Below are 19,549 nucleotides of genomic sequence, written 5' to 3' on the forward strand. Positions count from 1 at the left end.
TACATTCGGTTCTTCGTAATGGTCAATACTGGATCAATATCAAAACGATTTGTCAGCATTAATCCCTTGTACCGAAAATTATGTGAAAAGAGTCAGGCTTAAAAATAACCTTTAATTACTCATTTAATACAATCCTTTGAGGGTAAATACTAGACCAGTTAGATATTCTATCGATGACCTTGTATGATGCTGTTCAGGCAGCATTTACACTAAACTCACTTTTAAGTTGTGTCTATTAAGGATTCAATATTAATAGTAATAACATTAATAGCATTAATAGCCTATATATAGGCCTAATCATCACAATAACTATTAATAGATTTACATCTATTTATATAATGAATTACTCTGGATGGAAAACAAACACATTCTCTGCCATGAATGTGTGCTTCTGACTTCTTTGGCTTGTGTTCGTTCTCTCTCTCTCTCTCTCTCTCTCTCTCTCTCTCTCTCTCTCTCTCTCTCTCTCTCTCTCTCTCTCTCTCTCTCTCTCTCAATTCAATTCAAAAAAGCTTTATTGGCATGAGAAATATACATTTGCATTGCCAAAGCTGGTGAACAATAAAATAAAAAGTCAAAATGTAAGGTATATATTATAATAATAATAATAATAATAAGTATGAACCGTTAAATACAAAATATTTATACATATCAAATGTTATACTGTAAAAGTACTTTAAAAAGTCAAATGTGCGATATTATAAAAATTATAAAAATTACAGTATCTCGTATAAACAGATAATTTAAAGATACACTCTAAATACACAGTATTTACATTACGGAGGATTAGTGCAATTATTGTGTGCAGAGTAAGTCCATTGGGATGTGGTGAGTTTGAGGTCCTTCTCTCATCACAACAGTTTAACAGGTGATGAATCTTGCTGCTGCGTTCGCACATTGTTGTATTTCTCCCAACAGGTATGGCAGTTTGTGAGCATCTGGAGTGTCTTTGAAGTCCTTGCATGCCTTTGTGATCCGTGGGAAGTGTGTATTCCTGATGTCTTCGTATGACTGGCAGGAAGTCAGGAAGTGCAGTTCTGTCTCTAGTTGGTTGTGTGTGCAGTGGGAGCACAGTCTGTCTTCCCTTGGGAGCCAGGTCTGTCTGTGGCGTCCCTTCTTGATGGCCTGGCTGTGTTCGCTGATTCTGCATCTGGTCAAGGATTTCCTCAGTTTTGGGTTGGTCACGGTGGTCAGGTATTCTGCCACGGTGTAGTCTCTGTTGAGGGACAAATAGCATGCCAATTTACTCTGGTTTTTGGTGGACTATTTCCAATGTGCCAAATACTTTTCCTTTTGTTTTCTTATAATTTGGTTTTGCCTGATGTGTTGGTTGTTGTGTGTTGGACAGATTCCCAGGACAAGCTGGCTAAGGGGACACTTTTCTGGGTGTAGCTCTCTGTGGGTAAGAGCCTTGTTGTGGAGTGTGTTGCTGTCGCTTTCCTTAATGTGGTTATAAAATTTTAGGGCTCTCTTCTGAACGATTGGATATCATCCTAATTCAGCTCTGCAGGCATTATTTGGTGTGTTTCTTTGGACTTTTAGAATAGATTTGCAGAATTCTGCATGAAGAGTTTCAATTTGATGTTTGTCCCATTTTATAAAATCTTGATTGGTGAGTGGGCCCCAGACTTCACAGCCGTAGAGCGCAATGGGCGTCAAATATCACAGCGTCAAATATTTTTAGCCAGATCTTAATTGGGCATTATCAAACTAATGTCTAGTTTGATATTTATTTTTATGGCATAAAATGCCCTCCTTGCCTTGTCTCTCAGGTCATTAACAGCTTTGTTGAAATTTCCTGTGGCGTTCATGTTTATGTTTTGTTTGCTTTGGAGTAACAGTGTCTAGGTGGAATGTGTATTTGTTGAGGCTGGGTGTTTTTTTAAAATTTAATTATTTTGGTTTTACTAAAGTTCACTGTTAGGGTCCAGGTTTGAGAGAAGTTGTGCAGAAGATCTAGGTGCTGCTGTAGGCCTTTTTTGGTTGGGGACAGCAACACCAGGTCATCTGCAAACAGCATTTGATTTTGGTGTCTACCAGTGTTATGCCGGGGGCTGCAGACTGTTCTAATGTCTTTGCTTGTTGGTTAATGTATATGTTGAACAGGGTTGGACTCAAGCTGCATCCCTGTCTCACACCCCGGCTTTGTTGGAAGAAGTCTGTGTGTTTCTTTCCTATTTTAACTGCACATTTGTTGTTTGTGTACATGAACTTTATGATTTCGTAAGTTTTTCTTCCAACACCACTTTCTATTAATTTAAACAACAGAGCATCATGCCAAATTGAGTCAAAGGCTTTTTTAAAGTCTACAAAGCAGGAGAATAGTTTGCTTTTGCTTTGTTTTATTTGGTGGTCAATGAGGGTTCTTAATGTGAATATATGGTCTATTGTACGATAATTTGGTAAGAAGCCGATCTGGTTTTTGCTTATTGCATTATTGTCAGTCAGGAAGTTAAGGAGTCTGCTATTCATAATCATAAATAGAATTTTACAGAGGTTGCTGTTGACACAGACCCCTCTGTAGTTATTAGGGTCAAATTTATCTCCACTTTTGTGGATTGGGCTAATCAGTCCTTGGTTCCAAATATTGGGGAAGATCCCAGAGCTAAGAACAGTGTTAAGCAGTTTTAGAATTGCCAATTGGAATTTGAGATCTGTATATTTAATCATTTTGTTTAAAATACCATCAACACCACATGCCTTTTTTAGTTTAAGAGAACTTATTTTGCCCTGTAGTTCTTTTAATGTGATTGGAGAGTCTAGTGGGTTCTGATAATCTTTAATAACTGATTCTAGTGTTTGTAATTTATCTTGTATATGTGTTTGTTCTTTGTTCTTTACAATGGGGCCAAAGAGATTGGAGAAGTGATTTACCCATAAATCTCCATTTTGAATGCTTAATTCTTCCCGTTTTTGTTTGTTAAGTTTGCTCAAATTTTCCCAGAAATGGTTTGAGTCTATGGATTCCTCAATTTGGTTTATCTGGTTCCTAGCATGTTGGTCCCTTTTTCTTCTTATTGTGTTTCTGTATTGTTTTAAGGTCTTATAATAATGGAGACGGATATTGTTGTTGTCTGGGTCCCTATGTTTCTGATTTGACAGGTTTCTCAATTTTTTCCTAGTGTTTTTTCATTTGTCGTCAAACCACTTATCGTTAAAGTTGTTTTTGATCTTAGTTTGACTGTTTGACACCTTCAGGTTTGATTGTAAGGCTGAGATGTCAAATATGTTAGGGTTTTCTACTGCCATGTTGATCCCGTCGTTGTTGCACTGAAAGTTTTGGTCTAGGAAGTTATCTAGAAGTGTCTGAATGTGATTTTGCTTCATGGTGTTCTGATATGTTTTGACACTGCTCTCCTTCCATCTATAGCATTTGTTTATAGCGTGTAGTTTGTTTGGTTTTAATGCCTCTTGGTTAGGTGTTGGTCTATGTAGGAAGGCTGTGATTTTGCTGTGGTCTGATACTGGTGTCAAGGGGCTGACTGTGAAAGCTCTGAGAGACCCAGGGCTAAGGTCTGTGATAAAATAATCTACAGTACTACTGCCGAGCTGTAGGTGTATCTTCCATAGGGGTCTCCGCGGGATCTACTGTTGACCATGTACAGTCCCTGGATGCGGCACAGCTGTAATAGTTGTAGTCCATGTTTGTTTGTGGTTTTGTCGTAGTTATATCTGGCAGGACACTTTGGGGAGGCGATGGTCCCGTCTCCTGGTAGGTGTTTATCTCCCTGTGTGCTGATGGTGTCAGGCCCCTGTCCCGTCCTGGCGTTGAGGTCACCACAGATTAGAATATGACCATTGGCCTGGAAGTGGTTGATCTCCTCCTCTATAGAAGCTTTCCTCGTTGTAGTATGGGGATTCTAGTGATTAAATTAAATACCAAATTAAAATACCTCCCGATTCTCTTCCTTGTTTCACCCCTGGTAGTTTGGTGGATGGTACCACCAGCTCTCTGTAGTTTAGAGGGCAGCCAATGGGACCATCTCCTCTACACCAGGTCTATTGGAGGATGACAATGTCTGTATTTCGGATTTCCTTGATGAAGTCTAGGTTTCTGCTTTTCAGACCAAAGGCAGTCGACCTCAGGCCTTGTATATTCTAGCATGGAATAGTGAAAGCTTTGTGTTCCATGGTGTCTTGTGTTTGAAGGTCCTGTAGTTTAGTTCTGGATCAGGAACTTGTAGAGCTCTCTCTCTCTCTCTCTCTCTCTCTCTCTCTCTCTCTCTCTCTCTCCCCACCCCTCCATCTCTCTCTCTCTCTCTCTCTCTCTCTCTCTCCCTCCCTCTCTCTCTCCCTCTCTCTCTCTCTCTCTCTCTCTCCCTCTATCCCCCGCCCTGTGAGTGAGTGGTTGAGTGTCGTGGCTCGAGAAGTTGAAAGAGCCAGTCAGCCAATCAGCTCCCCCGCTGAGAGCCCCTGCTGAGCTGAACAGGAGACCCTGAATGGAATCCGACCAGCGCCTCACCAAACACAGGACCCGAGCGTTCACCCTCTGCTGCCGGGCGGCGTGAGGAGAAAGAGGAATAATAGCCAAGCACCAATAAATGATTAATACATTTAGCATCCACGCGTCTGTGTGTGAGTCTGTGTGTCTGCGAGACGAACCAGACAGGGCATTTGAGGATCCACTCGCTCAACGCGGGGCGGGCTGGCGCAGAAAAAAACAAAACAGAGTGTGATGACGAGAGAATCGTCAGGGATTCAAAGAGACAGGAAGACAGAATGAAGCGCCATGCCGTCGGTGCAGAGTCTGAGAGGCCCACATCTGTAGCGCACAGCCTGCGTCTGTTCCATGTCGGCCTCGTTAAATACAGACCACATGACTCCGGTCCGCCGACGTGTCCTGAAGCCACCAGCTCTCTCTCCAGGCAGGAGGAGACAGACGCTTTGAATCATGACTCATGAGGTGGATCATGCTACTATTGAAATTAATCAATCAATAAGTAACGCTGTGGATGAGTGAATTCTGTTTGTTATCTGTCATTTGATTACGTCTCTGTTGAGAAACTTCTTGGTATTTGCTGGAAATGTTAAAAGGAAGGGAAAGACATGTCTTAAACAGTGCCAGCTCAGAACGTCATGACGCCACAGCTTGGAGGGAATAGGTGATGTGTAAGTAAAGAGAGAGAGAGGGGGGAGAGAGACGAGGGGGAGGAAGGGGAGACAGAGAGAGACGTGGAGGGAGGGGAGAGGGGGAGAGAGAAAGGAGAGAAGGAAGGGATAGGAGACAGACGGGGGAGGGAGAGAGAAGAGAGAGGGGGAGGAAGGGAAAGGTAGGGGAGAGAGTGGGGGATGAAGAGAGGAGGGAGAGAGATAGTTTGGTTTTCGTCAGAGAAAAGGGGAAGATAAAGGGAGTGAGAGATGGGGATTGTGAGGGATTATGTTTTTGGGTGACAAAAAAGGGGGAGAGAGAGGGATTGAAAGAGAGGAGGAGGAGAGAGAGGGATTGAAAGAGAGGAGGAGGAGAGAGAGGGATTGAAATAGAGAGGGAGCGTGGGAGAGGGGAGGGAGAAAGGGGGAGTGTTTGGGGGAGAAGGAATGGCCTGGAGCGATGTGAGTGATCAAAGACAGGACGGTCCTGCACAAGGAACATCACACACACACACACACACACACACACACACACACACACACACACACAGGTTTTTGTTACGTAACCCCGCTGAAAAGTCTTCCATAAATGAAGACCCTGACATCCGATTCGTCCGTCCAATGATGACAACCCACCGGACCCCTTCCTTCTCGAGGACCCCTCAGGCCTGACCGGAGGGCCTCGGACCGGAGGGCGGGCCTCAGACAGACAGAGGGTCCAAGACACGGGGGCACACAGAGACACCAGGAGTCCATCACGTGGCCCCCTCCTCTCTCCTCGCGGTCTCTGTCTTCCCCCCCCCCCCGGCCTTCTCCCCTGCTCTGTCCCCTCCCCCCCTGGCTTCTATCCTCCCCCCCTGGCCTCACCTCCCCTGGCCTCACCCCCTGCTCTGCCCTCCCCCCTGGCCTCACCCCTCTGACCCCCCCCCCCGGGCTGTCCCCCCCATGGCCTCACCCCCCACCGGGACACGGCTTCAGAGAGACCCATTGTCTGCCCTCCTGTGTGAGTCAAGTGTTCCGTACGATAGAGGGCTCTACATTACTGCTTTATAGAGGGCTCTATATTACTGCTCTATAGAGAGGACTTTTACTGCTCTATAGAGGACTATAATACTGCTCTATTAGGACTCTATATTACTGCTCTACATAGAAGACTATATTACTGCTCTATGGAGAGGACTCTATTTTACTGCTTTATAGAGGACCCTATATCACTGCTCTTTATAGAGGACTCTACATCACTGCTCTATAGAGGACCCTATATCACTGCTCTATAGAGGACTCTATATCACTGCTCTTTATAGAGGATGCTACATCACTGCTCTATAGAGGACCCTATATCACTGCTCTTTATAGAGGGCTCTACATCACTGCTCTGTAGGACCCTATATCAATGCTCTTTAGAGGACCCTATATCACTGCTCTATAGAGGACTCTATATCACTGCTCTATAGAGGACTCTTATCACTGCTCTATAGAGGACTCTATCACTGCTCTATAGAGGACTCTACATCACTGCTCTATAGAGGACTATATCACTGCTCTATAGAGGACGCTATATCACTGCTCTATAGAGAGGACTATATCACTGCTCTATAGAAGACTGCATTACTGCTCTATAGAGGACTCTATATCACTGCTCTATAGATTACCCTATATCACTGCTCTAGAGAGGACTCTATATTACTATAGAGGCCTCTACATTACTGCTCTATAGAGGCCACTATATTACTGCTTGTATAGAGGACTACATCACTGCTCTATAGAGGCCACTATATTACTGCTTGTATAGAGTGCTCTATATTACTGCTCTGTAGAGGACTCTGAATTACAGCTTCAATAGAGCACTCTGCATTACTGCTCTATAGAGCAGTCTGAGAACCCCCCAGTCCATGCTGACCGGTCAGGCTAGGGGCTAAGAAAGAAATTCAACTCTCGGCTCCTGCTGGAAAACAAACCCTTTTATTGTATTTCTATTTTGTTACGATATCATTTTACATTCTATAATTTTTTAACAAGTAAAGAAAAAATGAAGAGTGAGAGAGTGAGAGCGAGAGAATCAGAGAGAGAGAGAGAGAGAGAGAGAGAGAGAGAGAGAGAGAGAGAGAGAGAGAGAGAGAGAGAGAGAGAGAGAGAGAGAGAGAGAGAGAGAGAGAGAGAGAGAGAGAGAGAGAGAGAGAGAGAGAGGGAGGGAGGGAGAGAGGACGAGAGTCGTGTCCGGAGCCCAAGCACACCCATCTGATGCAGGAATCGATCGATATGGATCAGATGCTGATACATATCCCCCTCCCCCCCACCACACACACAAATACATACAGGCAGCCATGTTTTTTGAGGCGGCCATGTTGACATGGTTACATGCCCCAGAGAGTGTAAGAGAGAAAGAGAGAGAAAGAGAAAGAGAGAGAGGGAAAGAGAGGGAGGGAGAGAAAAAGGGAGAGAGAGAGGGAGAGTACACTCCTCCAAAGAGATGGAGGATGAGGCACAACACCGCACATGTTAAAAAAGAAAGACAATTAAGAAAATAAAATGGAACCGAGGAAACATTTAAATTAAATAACAGACAGCGAGTGAACGCCTCACCAGATACAAGCAAAGAAACCGAAACAGCCCCCCCCACCCCCCCCCCCATTAGAAAACAAACAGCAGAGAATGTACAAATCAACGATTCCACGCTGCCGGTGGAAAAGTGCAAACGAGCCCCTCCCCTTTCTCCAGACCGCCCCCCCCCTTCCCAGCGCTAATAAACTATCATCAAAGAATCATCTCATCCACGTCCGAAATGTTGCACCGGTCAGACGACCTCGGAGCCTCTTCCAGCTCGACCCAACCCAGACACCAACACCAGAACTCATCTTCACCTCCTCGTGTCCGTTCCATCAGTCGTTGGCCTCCAGCTCCTCTTCACCGGAGAGACCCCGACCCGAAAATAAAAAGGTGTGCATGCGGAGCCACTTTATTACACACAGCAGACGCGACAACGACGCGGTGTCAGGATGTAGCAGGAGCTTCTGTAGGTGGCGGGGCCAGGAGCTGCTGAAGGGGGCGTGGCCAGGAGCTGCTGTAGGGGGCGGGGCCAGGAGCTGCTGTAGGGGGCGGGGCCAGGAGCTGCTGTAGGGGGCGTGGCCAGGAGCTGCTGTAGGGGGCAGGACCAGGAGCTGCTGTAGGGGGCGTGGCCAGGAGCTGCTGTAGGGGGCAGGGCCAGGAGCTGCTGTAGGGGGCGTGGCCAGGAGCTGCTGTAGGGGGCGGGGCCAGGAGCTGCTGTAGGGGGCGGGGCCAGGAGCTGCTGTAGGGGGCGGGGCCAGGAGCTGCTGTAGGGGGCGGGGCCAGGAGCTGCTGTAGGGGGCGGGGCCAGGAGCTGCTGTAGGGGGCGGGGCCAGGAGCTGCTGTAGGGGGCAGGACCAGGAGCTGCTGTAGGGGGCGTGGCCAGGAGCTGCTGTAGGGGGCAGGGCCAGGAGCTGCTGTAGGGGGCGTGGCCAGGAGCTGCTGTAGGGGGCAGGGCCAGGAGCTGTTGTAGGGGGCGTGGCCAGGAGCTGCAGTAGGGGGCGTGGCCAGGAGCTGCTGTAGGGGGCGTGGCCAGGAGCTGCTGTAGGGGGCGGGGCCAGGAGCTGCTGTATGGGGCGGGGCCAGGAGCTGCTGTAGGGGGCGGGGCCAGGAGCTGCTGTAGGGGGCGTGGCCAGGAGCTGCTGTAGGGGGCGTGGCCAGGAGCTGCTGTAGGGGACGTGGCCAGGAGCTGCAGTATGGGGCGGGGCCAGGAGCTGCTGTAGGGGGCGGGAGCTAGGAGCTGTCCTGGAGAGGAGCCATGAAGAACTGAGGAGAGGAGGAGGAGGAGGAGGAGTTCCGTCTCAGGAGGTTGAGTCCAGCGCCGCCCTGGTCAGTTAAAACACTGACCAGCGCCCGCAGGCTGAACACAACCACACACACACACACACAAAATTACGACTGTATGTCAACGTCATCCGGTCAGGGCGCTCTCTGACCGGGTATTCAGTAACTATGGGAACAGAGACGGTGTAGCGTGGGGTCCGGGGGTGGCTCAGGGTGTGGGAGGAGTCACGGTGAGGGGCGGGGGGAGGGGGGGGTTGAGATGAGGAGCGGAAAGCCGGTCTTAGTCTGGTCGAGTTGGTCAGGTTCGCAGCACGTCACTGGAGGGCAGCGGGCCTTCAGTCCACCTTCACCACGCTGTAGATCTTGGTGACGAACCAGAAGCAGGCGAAGAACCCGATGGTACCTTCAGGAGGAACACAGGAGAATGTCAGGAGGACTTCAGGAAGGGCCTTCAGTCACTTCGAACCCAAACAGAAACGCTCCCAATGACCTTATCTAGAAACTAAAGAGTGAGAGAGGGTTAGACAGTACAGAAACGGGTCATTGAGGAGGCAGGGGTTAGAAAGTACCAGTGAAGAGGAAGAAGATGAGAGTCATGATCATGGTGTATCCAAAGTAGAGGATGGTGCTGGCCAATCCCGTGATCTGTAGCTTGGACAGGAAGTAGTGGATGGCGTAGACCAGGAAGTAGACGGCGGTGAAGCCGCTGGTCAGGAAGGAGCGCCACTGCCAGTGGTAGTCCTGTTAATCAAACACAGAGCTGTCCATCAAAACACATCACATGTAGTCCTGTCAATCAAACACAGAGCTGTCTATCAAAACACATCACATGTAGTCCTGTCAATCAAAACAGAGTTGTCCATCAAAACACATCACATGTAGTCCTGTCAACCAAAACACAGAGCCGTCAATTAAAAACACATGACATATAGTCCTGTCAATCTAAACACAGAGCTGTCAATCACAACTCAGAGCATCTAGTCCTGTCAATGAAAACACAGAGCTGCAACCACAACACATAACATGTAGTCCTGTCAATCAAAACACAGATGTCAATCAAAACACATCACATGTAGTCCTGTCAATCAAAACACAGAGCACAAGTATTCCTGTCAATCAAAACACACAAAACTTGTAGTCCTGTCAATCAAATAACATGTTGTTTAATGTTTTAAACCACAATGTTTCCATAACACACATATGAAGCAGTGCACTCTGGGTAAAACTACAATGTGATTGGACGAAGGAGGCCAGACGTCGGTAAAACTACGACGTAATGAACGAGAATAGACGTTGGTTTCGTGAACTAGTTGCTTCCACAGTCCAGCGAGGATTTGACCCGGGGTGACCTTTGACCTACCTCGGCACACAGGTGGAAGTAGCAGAGGAGGATGGTGGCCTCGGAGCAGGTGATGACCAGGATGATGAAGACGAGGAAGAGGAAGCCGAACATGTAGTACATCTGGTGAGACCTGACGACACACACGCACACGTTAAAAAGAACCCATCATTAATCATTAAAACAAAATTAATCAAATGAGAAACCTGTAGACTGAGCCTCTGACTGGTCCCTCGTCTTTGACCTCTGAATCCTTATTGGCTGAGAGCCCTCACCAGATGGAGTTGAGGATGAAGAAGAGCTGGATGAAGATGCAGCCAAAGGGCAGGATGCCCCCCATGACGATGCCGGGAAGGGGCTTGGTGTAGAACGACTGCTCCGGGATCTGACGCGGGATCTGATTGGTCCGCACCGGGTGCTCGATCCCCTGCTCGACCAATCAGAGAAGACCTCACTCAACAACAGCCAGCCATCGGGTTATGGTTATTAAGATGAAGAGGCGTGTGTTAACTGACTTCTCATCTCCTGTGAAGTAGTGTGTGTGCCAGTGTGTGTTAAGGTGATTGTGTGTTTGAGGTTTTGTTTAAGGTTGTGTTTAGTTGTGTGCGTAGGTGGGTGTGTGTGTGAGGTTGTTTTTACTTGTGTTTGTAGGTGAGTGTGAGGTTGTGTTGACGTGTGTGGGTTTATGTGTGTGAGGTTGTGTTGACGCGTGCGTCCTCACCGTTCTCTTGAAGCCGAAGTACGCCCCGATGAAGGTGAGCGGGACGGAGATGCAGAACCACAGAGCCAAGATGGCCACCAGCGTCCCAAAGGGCATGGCTGCCGAAGACCCCTCCCACCACAGGATCAGGTTCATCAGGAAGAAGTCCGCAAACACCACCCTGCAGACACACACACACACACACACACACACACACACACCTTGGATTAAACCAAACCCTGAAAGGGGCGGAGCTACGCCTGGTTTTCTGTGCCATCAGACATACTATCGGTCATTGATGCGCAAACGGAGCATTAAGCCACATGAAGCTGGAGCGACTTAAGTCACTTCAGCTGCCCTCATGAAGATTCAGACATTCAAAAGTTGATGTTATCTTCAACCGTGTCGATATGACTTCCTGAGAGACATTAAAGAAAGAACGAAAGAATGAAGGAAAGACAGAGACAGAGAGACAGAGAGGGAGATTCTTACCCAGGACACAGGAAGGCGGTGAGCAGCACGTTGGTCTTCCACTTCTCTCCTCCGAACGCTGGAAGACCGTGAGACAAGAAAAACAGGATGTGGTTAACAGGAAGCCAAACTAAATGTATAGGCCCACATTTTCTACACACTAGAGTTGCAGTTCCTGCGGTCACAACCTGCCTCTACAGGTTTCTCCTCTCTCTCTGCTGTGGGTGATCAGTGACCACACAGTAGACCTCCCAGTCACCGCCTCCCAGTCACCGCCTCCCAGTCACCGCCTCCCAGTGACCCCCTCCCAGTGACCCCCTCCCAGTGACCCCCTCCCAGTGACCGCGGGGGGTGCTCTTACACTTGTAGAAGCGTGCGGCCACGTAGCCGGCGGGGGTCCCCAGCAGCACCCAGAGCACCACGGCGCACGTCATCAGGGCCCCGCGGTTAGCAGGGGACAGGAAGCCCAGGCAGGCGAAGACTGGAGGGGGGACACACACACACACACACACACACACACACACACAGCTCAGTGTGTGGTTTCTTTGGTTGGATAGTAACAAAGTCATACTGTAGTAGTGACTGCAATTCAAACCAATAAAAGCCCACACTGTTAATCATTAATATTAAACATTACAGTAACATCGATCTATGTGTTTGACCTCTGTTTAGACTCATCACGAGTTTCAGCAGTACCGAGATTGGCTCATAGAGGGCGGCAGACACACACTCACTACAGTAGTCCAGTGTGTAGGAGGTGTCTTACTCTTGATAGAGTAAGACACCCCCATACATTATAATCACGAATAAATGATAGAACCCTTTTGTTCATTAAACAACATTCCAATCATGATAACATTGCTGGATTCCCAGGTTACTGGGACATCGTATCAGGTTGGCAATGAAAACCTGAACGGCTTCTGACTCCAGACCTCCAGCTGACTACCCCAGGGGGAGCCATAGGGAGAGGACAAAGTGTTGGGACGTTGCCCCAGACTCACAGAGTGTGACGAAGGTCATGATGAAGATCTGGGTCCCCGAGCCCAGGAACACAGAGAGCAGCATGCCCTTCCTAGGGGGCCGGAAGACGTCTCCGTGGACCAGCTTCCAGCCAAACTCCTCCTGGGCATCCTCCTTCACACACACACACACACACACACAATTGTTTACTTCCTGAATATGGAATGTGACTGATCATGTAATGTGGGTCATGTGATGTGGATCATGTGATGTGAGTCATTTGATTCATGTGTCACACTGATCGGTGCACAGAGAGTAGCTTCACTAGCAGTATGCTGCACTGCGGTTTCATGGGAGCTGCTAACATGTAGCAAACACAGAGAGTTAGCATGAGGCAGATACAGACAGTTAGCATAAAGCAAACACTAGCCTAGTTGGTTAGCTCCTAGCCGGTCTAGCTGTTCGATATTGTCTAGATTTAGCATGAAGCAGATAGAGATTTATGCAGGAGTTATGCAGTGTTATGCAGCAACACAGGTAGCAGTCAGAGGGCCAAGCATCATTAGCGCATGTAGCATAGACTGAGATGGCTAAGTAGCATCAGCACATGTAGCAGACTCAGAGAGGGCTACGTAGCAACAGCACCAGCAGACGCAGCGGGGGCTACGTAGCATTAGCAGCAGCAGACGCAGCGGGGGCTACGTAGCATTAGCAGCAGCAGACGCAGCGGGGGCTACGTAGCATTAGCAGCAGCAGACGCAGCGGGGGCTACGTAGCATTAGCAGCATCAGACGCAGCGGGGGCTACGTAGCATTAGCAGCAGCAGACGCAGCGGGGGGCTACGTATCATTAGCAGCAGCAGACGCAGCGGGGGGCTACGTAGCATTAGCAGCAGCAGACGCAGCGAGGGCTACGTAGCATTAGAAGCAGCAGACGCAGCGGGGGCTACGTAGCATTAGCAGCAGCAGACGCAGCGGGGGCTACGTAGCATTAGCAGCAGCAGACGCAGCGGGGGCTACGTAGCATTAGCAGCAGCAGACGCAGCGGGGGCTACGTAGCATTAGCAGCAGCAGACGCAGCGGGGGCTACGTAGCATTAGCAGCAGCAGACGCAGCGGGGGCTACGTAGCATTAGCAGCAGCAGACGCAGCGGGGGCTACGTAGCATTAGCAGCAGCAGACGCAGCGGGGGCTACGTAGCATTAGCAGCAGCAGACGCAGCGGGGGCTACGTAGCATTAGCAGCAGCAGACGCAGCGGGGGCTACGTAGCATTAGCAGCAGCAGACGCAGCGGGGGCTACGTAGCATTAGCAGCAGCAGACGCAGCGGGGGCTACGTAGCATTAGCAGCAGCAGACGCAGCGGGGGCTACGTACCACCGAGTCCATCTGGTTGTAGCGGGCGATGTCCTTGTGGAGCGTCCTCAGCATAATCATCGCCACCATGCCCGAGAGGAACAGCACAATCACCAGGGAGTTCATGATGCTGCGACACAACACACCACACAGTCAGGGCCGCTTGTGGACCCCCCTCTAAGCCTGCTCGTGTCATAGCTACATCTTAAGTTTGCACGTCTACTTGAAGTGAAGGATGACTTTCACCATGTTCAGTGTGTGTGTCGTGTGTCTGTGAGTGTGTTACTGTGGGTTACTGTGTGTGTGTGTGTGTGTGTGTGTGTGTGTGTTTGCGCTACCTGAACCACTGGATGTTGGTGTGGGGCATGGACTCCAGGATGTAGTCCCACCTAGAGGCCCAGCGGATCTTCTTGTCCTCCTGAGGAGGAGGAAAAAGACCGCGCATCATCATCATCATCAACCATCCAACTGTTGCCATGACTACAGTCTACTGTTACCATCACTACGATCTAACACTCCATCTGCTGTTATCACCTCAACTGTAACCATGGCTACAATGTAACACTCCATCTAGTGTTACCAAGACTACCATCGACCACCCATCAACTGTAACCTCGACTACCATCTAACACTCCATCTGGTGTCATCAATTCAACTGTAACCATGACTACCATCCAAAACCGCATCTACTGTTACCATGACAACCATCTATCACTCCATCTGGTGTTATCACTTCAACTGTTTCCATGACTACCTGCCATCTAACACTCCCTCTGGTGTTATCACCATCGTTGCTATAGTACCAGCAATGCTATCGTTTGGTAATAAAGTCGTCCTAACTCGGTGCTTCGACTGGCCCTACATCACTGAGGAGCTCATCTGAGCGGTGAGACGTTCTGCAGGTGACCTCATCAGAGGGTGACCTACCACAAACTCAATGCTGTAGGTGTACGGTATGTTCATTTCCCCAGAGTCCTTGTTTTTGATGAACATCGGGCCGCCCTGGCAGTCAGGGGCGTCAGCATTGGTGTGCTTATAGCTACGGCAGAGGAGAAGGGAAAAAGTCATTCCTCAGAACTAACAGGCTAGCCGTTTAGCTCCTAAGCTAGCCGGTTAGCCCCTTGCCTAGTTAGTTGCCCTCAAGACTAGTTGGTAACCCTTTAGACTAGCTAGTGAACTCCTAGACTAATTAGTTAGCTAGCTGTTAGACCACTAGCCTAGTTGGTTAGCTCCTAGCTGGTGTAGCTGTTTAGCTGCTAGGAAGTTACCACCTAGCATAGCTGATAACCCCTAGCCTAGCTTGTTAGCTCCTGGAATAGCTGGTTAGCTCCTGGGATAGCTGGTTAGCTACTAGGCTAACTTGTAAGCTGTTAGGCTAGCTAGTAAGCTGCTAGGCTAGCTAGTAAGCTGCTAGGCTATCTTGCTCGCTGCTGAGCTATGTGGTTAACTGCTATGCTTGCTGCTAGGCTAGCTGGTTAGCTGCTACGCTAGCTGGTTAGCTGCTAAGCCAGCTGGTTAGCTTATATACTAGCTTGTCAACTGCTAGGCTAGCTGCTAGGCTATCTGGTTAGCTGCTAGGCTAACTGGTTAACTTCTAGACTAGCTGCTAGGCTATCTGGTTAGCTGCTAGCCATCTGGTTAGCTGTTAGGCTATCTGGTTAGCTGCTAGGCTAGCGGGCTACCTGCGGGGCTCCATCTTGGCGGCCACCAGCCGGGCCCCTAGCTTCCCGGTCTCCACCACGTGGTAGTGGATGGTGATGTCCACGTGGTTGAAGATGTAGAAGGTGTCCCTCTCACTGAAGTCCGACTGAAACACACGAGCAGACCTTCAGGAACCCAAGGAGGTTATCGCCTTTGACAGACATCGTGTGTCAAATGATGTGTAGTTGAATGAGGCTTGTTTGTTTTAAAGCCAAATGATGGATAGAAAATATATCTGTTCATCTTTGGGAAATACATTGGACCTTATGCTGTCGGGAAGAAGCAGTGGTTTAATGGTGTAGTCCAACTGTGTGTGTTAGTGCATCTCTCACGTTGACCACGCAGGCGTCCTTGGGCTGGCCCCCCTCCGTGACGTAGCAGCCAATAGGGAAGCCGGGATTACAGAACTTCTGCCCCTCCTCCACATCGTAGCACCAGGTGACGGGCATGTTGTCCACAATCCTACACACACACACACACACACACACACAGCTTTGAAATGTAATGCATAGAAATATCTATCTACACACACAGAACAGATCCTAGAACTGCTCCCTATTGCCTCCTAGAGGTGACTGGTATATATTTGCATATATGTATAGCCAAAAAACACAGCTTTTCCTAATGGAATCTACTCTAATGACGGCATATCAATAGTCAATATACCTTAACCAAAGTTGTGAATTCATCTATTTCTACATACCTCTGACTAAGTATGCCAATACACAATATACAAATATACAAACTAAAAATGGCTAATTCCCCAAACAGTTCATAACATGGTCAACTACAGTGTATTATCATAGAAACAGTTCAAAACATGGTGAATGACACTAGGATAATAGAATAACAGCCAAAGTCCAGTGTTGACCGCACTTTGGTGCAGGCCTGTGATTCAGAGCCGTCACGAGTGCGGAACTAATATCTCTTTGTTTATTGTGGTTCAATTTCCCCTTCTCTCGACGGGGTTTAAACCAATCCAAGAAAAGAGATTATGGCTTGTTTAGAGAACCGGTTGGGGGTGTGATGTGCGTGCGTGCGTGCATGCATGCCTGTGTATGTGTGTGTGTGTATGCGTGCCTGTGTTCGTGTGTGTGTGTGAGCGACCATGCCTGTTTGTGTATGTGTGCCTGTGGTGTGTGCGGGCGTTCAAGGCTGTTTGTGTGTGTGCCTGTGTGTTTGACCATGCGTGCCTGTGTGTGTACGTGCCTGTGCCTGTGTTTGTGTGTGTGTGTGTGCCTGTGTTTGTGCCTGTGTGTGCAGACGTGCGTGCCTGTGTTTGTGCCTGTGTGTATGTGTGTGTGTGTGCGTGTGCGTCCTACCAGTGGTGCTGATAATTGAGCAGCATGCCCTTCTTCAGGAAGTCCATGTAGCTCTTGTCCGTGGGCAGGTTGGTGTTGTATTTCTTGGTGCACACAGGGATGCACTTCTCAGACTTCTTGAAGGTAAACTGAAGCCAAGAACCAAAAGGTGCAGAAGTCAGGGCGGCCGTGAATTTCTTCATTAAAGGGGTTTCCATTCGTATATGCATCAATACGTATATTGTTCCTCAGCGGGGGACTGCCCCCCCCCGACTAGCCCCTTCCCCCCTCCCCTGGCAGTCATGACCCCAGCCCCCCCGCGGTACCTTGTAGGGCGAGGGTTCGATCCGCTCCCCGAACAGCACCTGGCCCAGGTTCTCCGACGGCCGCTTCTCCGCATCCATCGCACAGAAGTCGAAGCTGGAGGAGGAAACCACGGAAACAGACGATAAACACACCGTGTTCACATCGTTAGGGAGCCTCAGTCGTGGTTCAGAAACAACCATCAGGTCACGGCTGGGGCCGCTCAACGAGTACCAATCATTAGCATCGCATTGATTGATAAGTCTCGTCCATGATTAGAGATGTTCCGATACTGATACCAGTATCGGAAATTCATCCGATACTGCCTAAAATACAATATTTTAGATATTATACATTGGGGTCATCGTAAGAGAACCCTTCAATAAGAACAAGTGCTGTCAGTTGGTACAATGCTAGATGCTGTATCGGTTTATACTCGGTATTGGCCGATACCCAAGTTCAGGAATCGGAAAGGAAAAAATGTTATCGGAACATCTCTATCCATGATCCATCAATATGTGATTATTATTCACGGTGAATCTGTTTTTAATTTCAAGTGTATCTAAACACTGAACATCAACATCCCAACACACTCACAACCTTCTCAGTGGATGGTCCGTTTTCAAAACATCCCTGATATAAATTCACTCCTCAACACAGATCTCAGGTTTACTGGGCCTGACCTCCCAGACGTCGCCCCGAGGTTGACCGGTGAACAAAGCATCGGCTTAGGTTGCAGATCCAGACACCGGACACCACAAGGTGACGTGTCACAGAAACGTGTCTGACACGCCCCCTGCAGCTCTGCATTGGAGGAGGACCGCTGACGTCTGAGCCAGGCACGTCACTCAATGCTCACACACCCCTCTTACGCACTTATTGTATGCTGTACGTCCTTGCACTTAATGTACATACATATTGTATGTCCTGGCACTTATGTATACACTTACTCTATGTTGTACTTCCTGGCACTTAATGTACACACATATTGTCTGTTGTACGTCCTGACACTTAATGTACACACTTACTGTATGTTGTACGTCCTGCCACTTAATGTACATACTTATTGTATGTTGTACGTCCTGGCACTTCAAAAATAGTACTTAGCATTGTGTAGTGTCTTATCCTAGCTATCTTTGTTGTATACGGGGAATGGGTTAACCTAGATATTGTTCATGCTTGTCACTTGGTTCTATGAACATCCTTACTGTCCCAACAGCCACAATAATGTACTTATTGTAAGTCGCTTTGGATAAAAGCATCTGCTAAATGCCCTGAATGTAAACGTAAACATATAGACAGTGGTGGTCCTCATCTGTTGCACAGCTGGCCGGTTAAGACAGGGAACACATCTCTCTCTGCATCACCGTGTTTCGAGGAGAGATTCCGATGCCTGTGTACTCACGCAGTGTACTCATAAGGTAGGACCGACTCCACCGAATCCAGCCGGTTCACAAACAGCTCGATGGAAGACTGGAAAAGACACGCAACAACAAACACATCAGGGCTTTTAACACAAACACACACACACTGAGGAGGCACCTGGGAAAGACCCTCCTATTATGGATGGATCATGTAGATCGGATCAATAGTTTTATCAAAAACCTGGACGTCATTTTAATACTTACGACAAATATCAATTGGAAGATGATCTCGTTGCCATTTCAATAGTAACGTATCATTTTCTCACTAAATTTCATAGCTGCCGGTCTACAGCTACTTTACAAGTGGAGCTGGAAGTCTGCCAGTCTGGTAAAAAGACCGTTCATGCATCCACCACACTAGAGTGAAGGTGTAAACACCACCACGGTCTGTCCAGGTGTCAGAGCAGAAGGCAACAACTGTGCGAGTTAGTAAAGAAGATACGTATACAAGAAATAATACAACTTGAGATAAATACAACACAAACACGGCAATAACAATAGTTGGCAGGGATGTTTGCGACATAGGAACGATCAGTACCAACACAATAACCTACTCTCTCACACACTTAAGGACTGCCTCAGCACTGCCTGCTAGGCTGATAGCAGATAGCCTAGCAGCCAGTACTGAGCGGTAGCATTGCTGCTAAGCTACCCAGCAGCGCCCTCCTGCTATAAGCAGCGCTACCTCCGGCTTCTGACTCACAACCAAGACCACCTCTCCGCGCCGATAGCAACCCGCGGTGCCCCCCCGGTCATCCTACCTTGCAGTCCGGAACCGCGTTTCCGTTGTCCAACTCCGCACGCTCGCAGAAGCTGACGGGCGCCAGACCCGGGAGGTAGAACCCTAGAACCCCCTGTGACAGAACCCAGAGAACCAGTAGGGGGCCGCGCAGAGCGGACCGGGCGCTCATGGTGCTGCGCAGCGGGGGGGAGCGACGCCTCTTCTCGGGGGATGCTGCGGGTCCGGTGGGACGAAGTTCGGTAGTGATCAGAGGACCGTCCTGACAGCGACCATCAGCCGCTTTCTGCCCGGAACCCGACACGTCATCTGCGGCGTCGCACTCACTCGCTTCCGGGGAGAT

At 48.7% G+C, this 19,549-nt stretch overlaps 1 protein-coding gene across 1 annotated transcript; it reads right to left on the reverse strand.

The window, feature by feature from the left end:
• Positions 1-8,918: 8,918 nt before the first annotated feature.
• Positions 8,919-19,513, reverse strand: tm9sf2 (transmembrane 9 superfamily member 2). The gene is made up of 17 exons (XM_079729302.1): positions 19,229-19,513; positions 18,449-18,516; positions 17,067-17,160; positions 16,762-16,889; positions 15,772-15,901; positions 15,421-15,545; positions 14,666-14,777; positions 14,077-14,156; positions 13,760-13,868; positions 12,428-12,560; positions 11,788-11,907; positions 11,448-11,505; positions 10,977-11,136; positions 10,531-10,682; positions 10,277-10,388; positions 9,486-9,657; positions 8,919-9,319 (listed from the first exon to the last, which is right to left on the reverse strand). The coding sequence occupies exons 1-17, from the start codon at positions 19,376-19,378 to the stop codon at positions 9,252-9,254; spliced, it is 1,971 nt and encodes a 656-aa protein (XP_079585428.1). The 5' UTR covers positions 19,379-19,513; the 3' UTR covers positions 8,919-9,251.
• Between the last annotated feature and the right edge of the window lie 36 nt (positions 19,514-19,549).

The sequence above is a fragment of the Pollachius pollachius genome, assembly GCF_949987615.1.
Source record: "Pollachius pollachius genome assembly, chromosome: 2".
Taxonomy (NCBI): Eukaryota; Metazoa; Chordata; class Actinopteri; order Gadiformes; family Gadidae; genus Pollachius; species Pollachius pollachius.

Bases quoted from the DNA above. Each gene is read 5' to 3' on its own strand.
- tm9sf2 (XM_079729302.1), bottom strand. From the start codon at position 19,378: ATGAGCGCCCGGTCCGCTCTGCGCGGCCCCCTACTGGTTCTCTGGGTT. The intron at 14,778-15,420 runs GTAGCCCGCTAG...CCTCTGCCGTAG, and splicing joins GCCAAGATGGAGCCCCGCAG to CTATAAGCACACCAATGCTG. The intron at 11,908-12,427 runs GTGAGTCTGGGG...TCCCCCCTCCAG, and splicing joins CATGACCTTCGTCACACTCT to TCTTCGCCTGCCTGGGCTTC.